General features: G+C 36.8%; 1 protein-coding gene across 16 annotated transcripts in view; it reads left to right on the plus strand.

Moving 5' to 3' along the window:
- Nucleotides 1–9994, plus strand: part of UBR2 (ubiquitin protein ligase E3 component n-recognin 2) — a 137596-nt gene that overhangs the window by 77892 nt on the left and 49710 nt on the right. For all 16 annotated transcript variants that reach the window (XM_015572191.1, XM_015572190.1, XM_015572192.1 and 13 more), the window contains 4 exons: nt 97–260; nt 350–449; nt 7314–7442; nt 8564–8747. In XM_015572191.1, coding sequence (XP_015427677.1) covers nt 97–260; nt 350–449; nt 7314–7442; nt 8564–8747 — 577 coding nt within the window. The remainder of the gene's footprint in view (nt 1–96; nt 261–349; nt 450–7313; nt 7443–8563; nt 8748–9994) is intronic.

Raw genomic sequence — 9994 nt, forward strand, 5'->3', positions numbered from 1 at the left:
AACTGAAAATTCTAACCAATGTTGGTACTTTTTCTTAGATTCCTAGTAAATAGGTTAGGTTTTGATTACCATGTGCTCTGTTACTCTTTCTTCTAGGCTCGGATGCTTATCACAGAAGAAAACCTACTGACCATTATCATTAAGACTTTTATGGATCATTTGAGACATCGAGATGCCCAGGGTAGATTTCAGTTTGAACGATATACTGCTTTACAAGCCTTCAAATTTAGAAGAGTTCAGAGCCTTATTTTAGACCTCAAGTAAGTTTTTGTTTAATTATCAAACCAGTTGTAACTTGTAAAATGTCAGCATTTATCTATATAGTCATTGATATTTTTCTCTTTTTCAGGTATGTGTTGATTAGCAAACCAACGGAATGGTCAGATGATCTCAGGCAGAAGTTCCTAGAAGGATTTGATGCCTTTTTGGAATTACTCAAATGTATGCAGGTGTGTATAAACTGATACATTTTAAAGGAAACACTCTCCTTTTTCTTTTCATTCTTCCTTTTTTTTTTCTTTTTTTTGTTTTGTTTGTTGTTGTTCATTGAAGTGAACACCTTTCTGTGTATGCTTTTATTTCCTTTGGGGCACATCTCCAAAAGAATGATTTGTATGGCTGCAGTTTGGACCAAGAAGTGCCTCTTTAATTGACTACTCTTGGAAAGGTGTAGAATGAATGAAATCCTAGCAAAGGTTCTGGTAGCTACTGTTTCTTTTCTTTTTTTTCTTTTTTAATACCCCAGGACAGGTTTATTGTGTGTGTTTGTTTGTTTTGAGAGAAAGAGAAACATCGATAACATTGATGTGAGAGAGAAACATCAATCAGCTGCCTCCCCTACACGCCCCAACCAGGGATTGAACCCCCAACCTAGGTATGTTCACTGACTGGGAATCGAACTCGCAACTTCCTGGTGCATGGAATGACGCTCCAACCAGCTGAGCCATCCAACCAGGGCTCTCATGTTCTTTTGTATTAGGTATTTCTTTTGTCACCATTAACATTCTTTCTTTGTAGGTTGCAAGTTTTTTTAATATGCTTATATGGAAGTGTTGTCAGTTATTTAAGGAACTATAATGTTTGGATTTTTTTAATGTTCCCATATTTCTTTTTTTTTTTAACTCCTTATTCTTTTTTTTAATTTTTTTTATTAAGGTATTACATATGTGTCCTCATCCCCCCCATTAACCCCCAACCTCCCCCCACACACCCCATATTTCTTTTTCCTTTAGATATTTATATAATATAGTATATAACTCTTCCCCCTCTGTTTAATGATCTCCTTTGAAAACACCTCATATACAAAATAGAATCTAGAAGCAGAAACAGACTGGCATATATAACTAGTTTTAACTTCGAGAAGATGGATAACATCTCAATATATTTAAGCAGTGTTATCATGATTCTTTTAGTAACTGTCTGGCTTTTCTTACGAAAGGAATACACAGTGTGACCTACTGTTTTTAGAAAATACTCGAGCCCTAACCAGTTTGGCTCAGTGGATAGAGCGTCAGCCTACGAACTCCAGGGTCCCAGGTTCGATTCCGGTCAAGGGCATGTATCTTGGTTGTGGGCACATCCCCAGTAGGGTGTGTGCAGGAGGCAGCTGATCGATGTTTCTCTCTCATCAATATTTCTAACTCTCTATCCCTCTCCCTTCCTCTCTGTAAAAAAAAATCAATAAAATACATTTAAAAAAAAAAAGAAAATACTCGAGTTCTATGTTGGGTAGTGATTTCTGGATGTTTAATTTTTTTTTTATTGTTCACACTATTAAAGATAATCCCCCATTTTCCTCCTCTTTGTCCACCTCCTCCCAACCTGACCCTTCTCCTCCCCTTGCCTTCATCACACTATTGTCTGTGATCATAGGTTATACATATATGTTCTTTGGCTAATCCCATCACGTTTTTAAAAAATGTATTATTAATTTCAGAGAGGAAGGGAGAGGGAGAGAGAGAGAGAAACATCAGTGATGAGGGAAAATCACTGATCAGCTGCCTCCTGCACGCCCCACACTGGTAATGGAGCCTGCAGCTGGGGCAGGTGCCCTGACTGGGAATCAAACTGTGACCTCCTGGTTCATAGGTTGACACTCAACCACTGAGCCACACCTGCCGGCATCTTTGCTTTCTTTTACCTAGTCCCTCCCTCCACCCTTCCCTCTGACATCCCTCAGTCTGTTTCAGTGCTCCATGCCTCTGGTTCTGTTTTGTTCATAAGTTTATTTTGCTCATTAGATTCCAGATGTGAGATCATATGGTATTTGTCTTTCTCTAACTTATTTCACTTAGCATAATAATCTCCAGGTCCATCCATGCTGTTGCAAAGGGTAAGAATTGTTTCTTTTTCACAGCCACATAGTAGTCCATTGTGTAGATGTATCATAACTTTGTTTTAAAATATTTTTGTTTAGTTTGTTTGTTTTTAATCCTTACCTAAGTACATGCTTAGAGAGATGGAGGGAGGGAGAGAGGGATAGAAAGAAAGGAGAGAGAGAAACATCAATCAGCTGCCTCCTGCATGCTCCCTACCAGGGTTTGAGCCCGCAACCTGGGCGTGTGTCATGACTGAGAATTGAACCAGCAGTCTTTCAGTGCATGTATGACGCCCAACCAACCAACTGAACTACATTGGCCAGGGCAAGTACAGCTTTTTTATCCACTCCATTACTGGTACTGACAAGAAGTTGGGCTGTTTCCAGATCGTAGCTATTGTAAATAATGCTGCTATGAGCATAGGGATGCATATATTCTTAGTGATTGGTGTTTTGAGATTCTTAGGATATAGTTATAGAAGTGGGATCCCTGGGTCAAAAGGCAGTTCCATTTTAATTTTTTGAGGAACCTGCATTCTGTTTTTCACAGTGGCCGCACCAGTCTGCCTTCCCACCAACAGTGCACTAGGGTTCCTTTCTCCTCATCCTTGCCGGCACTTTTTGTTTGTTGGTTTATTGATGGTAGCCATCCTGACAGGTGTGAGGTGATAGCTCATTGTGGTCTTCATTTGCATCTCTCTGATGATTAGTGACGTTGAGCATTTTTTTATATGTCTCTTGGTCAACCTGTATGTCCTCTCTGGAGAAACATCTATTCAGGTCCTTCGCCTACTTTTTAACTGGGTTGTTTATCTTTCTGGTGTTATGTTGTATAAGTTCTTTATATATTTCAGAAATTAAGCCCTTATCAGATATATCATTGGCAGATATTTTCTTCCATACAGTGGGTTCTCTTTTCATTTTGATGTTTTCTTTTGCTGTGCCAAAGCTTTTTAGTTTGATATAGTCCCATTTGTTTATTTTTCCTTTATTTCCCTTGTCCTAGGAGATATATTGTCAAAAATATTGCTATAAGGGATGTCTGAGATTTTACTGCCTGTTTTCTTCTAGGATTTTTATGGTTTTGCAACTTACATTTAGTCTTTTTTCCATTTTGAGTTTATTCTTGTGTATGATGTAAGTTGGTGGTCTAGTTTCTTTTCTTTCTTTCCTTTTTTTTTTTTGCATGTATCTGTCCAATTTTTCCAACACCAGTTATTAAAGAGACTGTCTTGCCCTAGCCAGTTTGGTTCAGTGGATAAAGCGTCAACCTGCAAACTGAAGGGTCCCGGGTTTGATTCTGGACAAAGGGACATGCCTTGGTTGTGGGCTCAATCCCCAGTGTGGGGCGTGCAGAAGGCAGCCGGTCAATGATTCTCTCATCATTGATGTTTCTCTCTCTCTCTCCCTTTCCCTTCCTCTCTGAAATCAATAAAAATATGTAAAAAAAAATTTTTAGCAAAAATAAATAAATAAGGATAATGTCTTGACTCCATTGTATGCTCTTGTCTCCTCTGTCAAATATTAATTGGCCATAAAGGCATGGCTTGATTTCTGGGCTCTGTTCTGTTCCATTGATCTATAACACCTGTTTTTGTGCCCGTACCAGGCTGTTTTGATTATAGTGGCTTTGTACTAGAGTTTGATACCTGGTATTGTGTTCCCTCCAGCTTTGTTCTTTTTTCTCAAAAGATTGCTAAGGCTATTCAGGGTCTTTTGGCGTTCCATATAAATTTTTAGAATATTTGTTCTAAATCTGTGAAATAACGCTATTGGTACTTTCATGGGAATTGCACAGAATGTATACATTGCTTTGGGTAGTATGGACACTTTAATGATGTTAATTCTTCCAATCCATGAATACAGTATATGCTTCCACTTGTTTGTGTCTTCCTCTATTTCTTTTTTCAATATCCTATCATTTTATGAGTACAGGTCTTTTATCTCTTTTGTTAAATTTATTCCTAGGTACTTTATTTTCTTGTTACAATAATAAGTGGGATTGTTTTCTTAGTTTCTCTTTCTGATCTTTATTGGTGTATAAAAATGCCCCACTGAGCCCTAACCGGTTTGGCTCAGTGACTAGAGCGTCGGCCTGCAGACTGAAAGGTCCCAGGTTCGATTCCAGTCAAGGGCATGTACCTTGGTTGCGGGCACATCCCCAGTAGGGTGTGTGCAGGAGGCAGTTGATCGATGTTTCTCTCTCACTGATGTTCCTAACTCTCTATCCCTCTCCTTTCCTCTCTATAAAAAATCAATAGAATATATTTTTTTAAATTAAATCTTTATTTTTCAGATTATTACAGTTGTTCCTCTTTTTCCCCCCATAGCTCTCCTCCACCCAGTTTCCCCCCCCCCCTCTGCCCTTACCCCTCCCACTGTCCTCATCCATAGGTGTATGATTTTTGTCCAGTCTCTTCCTGCACCCCCGCGCCCGTATCCCGCCAAGAATCGTCAGTCCACTCCCTTTCTGTGCCCCTGTTCTATTATATTCACCAGTTTACTCTGTTCATCAGATTTTTTATTCACTTGGTTTTTAGATTCACTTGTTGATAGATATGTGTTTGCTGTTCATAATTCTTATCTTTACCTTTTTCTTCTTCCTCTTCTTAAAGAATCCCTTTCAGCATTTCATATAATACTGATTTGGTGGTGATGAACTCCTTTAGCTTTTTCTTATCAGTGAAGCTCTTTATCTGACCTTCAATTCTGAATGATAGCTTTGCTGGGTAAAGTAAGCTTGGTTTTAGGTTCTTGCTATTCATCACTTTTAATATTTCTTGCCACTCCCTTCTGGCCTGCAAAGTTTCTGTTGAGAAATCAGCTGACAGTCGTATGGGTATTCCCTTGTAGGTAACTGAGTTTCTTTCTCTTGCTGCTTTTAAGATTCTCTCTTTGTCTTTTGCCCTTGGCATTTTAATTATGATGTGTCTTGGTGTGGTCGTCTTTGGATTCCTTTTGTTTGGGGTTCTCTGTGCATCCTGGACTTGTAAGTCTATTTCTTTCACCAGGTAGGGGAAGTTTTCTGTCATTATTTCTTCAAATAGGTTTTCAATATCTTGCCCTCTCTCTTCTTCTGGTACCCCTATAATTCGGATGTTGGTATGCTTGAAGTTGTCCCAGAGGCTCCTTACACTATCTTCATATTTTTGGATTCTTTTTTCTTTTTGCTTTTCTGGTTGGGTATTTTTTGCTTCTTCGTATTTGAAATCTTTGACTTGATTCTTGGGATCCTCTTGTCTGCTGTTGGATCTCTGTATATTATTCTTTATTTCAGTCAGTGTATGCTTAATTCCTAGTTGGTCTTTTTTCATACCTCCAGGGTCTCACTAAATTTATCGATGGTTTCTAGAAAATTCTTAGAAAATATACAACTGTGATTTTGAACTCTATATCCAGTAGTTTACTTCGCTCCATTTCTTTCATTTGTGACCTGTTTCTTTGTCTCCGCATTTTTTATGCTTCCCTGTGTTGATAGAGTGGCTTTGTGTGCTAGGTGTCCTATAGGGCCCAGTGGCTCAGCCTGCCCCACTGATTTCTTAATATTAATTTTATATTCTGCTGCTTTACTGAATTCATTTATTAGATCTAATAGGTTTTTGGTGGAGTCTTTAGGGTTTTCTATATACAATATCATATCATCTACATATAGTTTTACTTCCTCCTTTCTAATTTGAATGCCTTTTATTTCTTCTTGTCTGATTGCTGTGGCGAGGACTTGGTCCAGTACTATGTTGAATAAGAGTAGTGAAAGTGGACATGCTTGTATTGTTTCTTATTTTAAGGGAAACACTTTAGATTTTGCCCATTGAGTATGATATTGGCTGTAGGTTTTTCATAAATAGCCTTTCTTATGTTGATGTATGATCCCTCTATTCCCACTTGGTTTGCTGAGAGTTTTTATGATAAATGGGTGCTGGATTTTATCAAATGCTTTTTCTGCATCTATGATATGATTATGTGATTTTATCTTTCATTTTGTTTATGTGATATATCACATTTATTGATTTGCTAATGTTTTGTTGAGGATTTTAGTATCTATGTTCATCAGAGATACTGGCGTATAATTTTTTTTCTTTGAAGTGTCTTTATCTGTTTGTTTTTATTAGAATAATGCTGTCCTTATAAAAAGAGCTTGAAAGTCTTCCCTCCTCTTGAAGCTTTTGGAATAATTTGAGGAGAATAGGTGTTAGATTTTCTTTGAATATTTGGTAAAATTTGCCTGTGAAGCCATCTGGTCCAAAATTTTTTGTTGGGTTTTTTTTAAATTACTGCTTCAATATCAGTAGTTGTTATTGGTCTGTTCTGGTGTTTTTATTCTTCCTAATTCAGTTTTGGAAGATTTAATCTTCCTAAGAATTTGTCTGTTTTGCCCAGGTTGTTCAATTTGTGGAATATAGTTATTCATAGTATTTTCTTACAGTCTCTATGTCATTTATTTTTGCTCTGATCTTTGTAATTTCCTTTCTTCTACTTTGGGCTTTTCTTGTTGTTTATCTAGTTCTTTTAGGTGTAGGGTTAGATTGTTTATTTAAAATTTTTCTCTGGTATTTAAATTTATAATAATACTTCTATGTTTTGTGGTGTTCGGGGTATCTATAGAAACAATATTTTGGTCATTTTGAATAATAAATTCAGTAACATTGTTTATCAGATTTCTTCTAATAATTTTTCTATAGATAACAGACCTAAAACAGAATTTGAAGGATTGTTGCAATAGAGTATTCTTTTTATTGTTTAAAACATATAGACGATTGCCTCTAAAATAATTTGCTATGTACTTTACTGGGATTTTTCATTTATATTTTAGAGAATGTTAAATAAACATATAATTTACGAAGTTGAACTTTCTCATACTACTTGAAACTTCTTATTTAGCCTTTTACTTTATATATTTTTATAATCAGTATATATTTCCTCTACATTATTTTTAAGTTTCCATATAAGAGAACAAATATAATTTTAATTCATTTAAAATCTTTTCACTTTCTTTAAGGGAATGGATCCAGTGACACGTCAAGTAGGACAGCATATTGAAATGGAACCAGAATGGGAAGCAGCCTTCACATTGCAAATGAAATTAACACATGTGATTTCAATGATGCAGGACTGGTGTGCTTTAGATGTGAGTGTCTTCTGGCTGTAGGAGATAGGAGAAAGATGGTGGAGGAGGAATAAATAGATTTTAAGTAAATTTTGAGGAGCTTTGGGGAGGATAGTGGTGATACTTAGCTCATAAAACAGCATATTTTCCTCTTCCACCTATTAATTCAGTAAAAGTTAAAATTTTAAAGTCTTTTAAGAAAACTTGGAAAATATATAGAGGAGGAAATAATCCATACTCTCTTTCTCTTACGTTACTGTCTTTGTTTCTTCCATTATCCCATCTAGATTTTGAGCATATAAAAAGAATAATTTCTAAATGTATCAAAAAATAAAGTTTTACTATTGGTACATTTGTCCTATCTTAAAACTATTTTGTTCTTGTTTTGATTATAAAGTCTAGATGAGAGCTTGTTTAAGTTGGGAGGTCATAGAAGGCTTCCATTAGATCTGAGCTATGTGTCAGAGTTAACTGATCAAACAGTAAAGAATATTCCTGACTGAGGGATAGTTGAATCATGCTCTGTTATGAGGAATATAATTGTTAGGGGAGCTGTGAGAAGTGTCTGGTTGGAGCGTAGAGGTTAAAGGTAGAGAAATGGACAGATTTTTAAGTAAATTTTGCAGGGCCTTGGAGGCCATGGAAGGAAGTTTGGATTTTATTCTAATTGAAGTGGGAACCCATTAGAGACTACCAAGGAGAAAGGTGACATGGTCCAATTTATACATTTTAAAAAATTGTTTATATGGAGAGTGGATGGAGGGTAGCAAGAGTAGAAGTAGGGAATTTATAATAGTGAATTTATAATAGAGTTGGCTTTCCTTTGAGTTACCGGAGATGATCAGTGGCCAGGTTTGAGAGAAATTTAGAAGATGAACTTCATAGCTTGGTGATAGATTGGACAATGGGGAATGAGGGAAAGTAGGGTATTGGAATAACTTCTAGATTTCCACAGCTGTACAGAGATGTCACTCACTGAGACAGGGCACCGGAAGAGGGACCAGGCTGGGAAGGGGTGATTGGGCTTGATTTTGCCTGTGTTAATATTTGAGGTACTTACTCATTGTTGAATTTGATGTGCTTATTCAGTGTTATAAAAACTTAACTTTGGAGTAACTTACAAAATACCCTTTTTTTTAAAGGAAAAAGTGTTAATTGAAGCTTACAAGAAATGCCTTGCTGTATTGATGCAGTGTCATGGTGGTTTTACTGATGGTGAACAGCCAGTCACATTAAGCATTTGTGGACATTCAGTGGAAACTATCAGATACTGTGTTTCTCAAGAAAAAGTTAGCATTCACCTCCCCATTTCTCGCTTACTTGCAGGTAAAGCATTTCTCCCCCATGAAAACCCTGAAAATATATTTTAAATTTTTTTGTGTGGTTAATGTTTATTGAATATCTACTTCACATTAGTCAGAGAGTTTTATGTGTGTCAACTTATTTAATCATCACATCAGTCTATGAGGTAGATATTATAGTTAAGTTTGCTTAAGTGATTACTGACAAATTGAAACCACCCTAGATTTTATCTCATATAAGCTGTTTCTTAATCATTTATTGATAACCTTTTTAAGCAGCAGGTCAAGAGTGAGCCCCAAGTTGGGGTGATGGTTTTTTTCATTGTAAATAGTTGATTTACAAGCCATTTATTCTTGGTAGAATATTGGAAGCTGCCACCTTGCAGCAGCCAAAAACTTTGAAATGTACTTGTCCATCTCTGCAGACTCATTTCAGTATACTTCCTTTCATATTTCTCGATTGCAGTAATGCTTGTCCTACTCACATAGTATTTATTATTTCCTTTAGTTCCAGATTAGAAAAGAAGATCTGAAGCTAGCTATTTTTACTCATTGCAGAATTTGTGATTTATCTTAAGTGTGTAGCTAGTTCAGTAATAATATGATATGAAAGTGGTTGTGTGTATAAAAGATTGTGGCAAATTGGTATTCTTCCTTTCTTTTTTTCTTTTTTTAAAATATATTTTATTGATTTTTTACAGAGAGGAAGAGAGAGGGATAGAGAGTTAGAAACGTCAATGAGAGAGAAACATTGATCTGCTGCCTCCTGCACACTCCCTACTGGGGGTGTGCCTGCAAGCAAGGTACATGCCCTTGGCCGGAATCGAACCTGGGACCATTCAGTCCGCAGGCAGATGCTCTATCCACTGAGCCAAACCAGTCAGGGCGGTATTCTTCCTTTCTTCCTTCCTTTCTTTATTTCAGAGAGGAAAGGAGAGGGAGAAATCAAAACATCAATGATGAGAGAGAATCATTGATCGGCTGCCTCCTGCATGCCCCCGACTGGGGATCAAGCCTGCAACCTGGGCATGTGCCCTTGATTGGAATCGAACCCGGGACCTTTCAGTCCACAGGCCAATATTCTATCCACTGAGCCAAACCAGCTAGGGCTTCTTTAAATACATAGTAAAATTCACCAATTCACCAATATGGATGTGATACTTCCCTTTTTGGAAGGTTTTTAATTATTGAATCAATTTCTTTAATAGGTATAGGCTGATTCTGGTTATCCATTTCTGCTTGTGTGAGTTTGGTAGTTTTTCTTTTTCACGG

Source organism: Myotis davidii, unplaced genomic scaffold (genome assembly GCF_000327345.1).
Source record: "Myotis davidii unplaced genomic scaffold, ASM32734v1 scaffold167, whole genome shotgun sequence".
NCBI classification, from domain to species: domain Eukaryota; kingdom Metazoa; phylum Chordata; class Mammalia; order Chiroptera; family Vespertilionidae; genus Myotis; species Myotis davidii.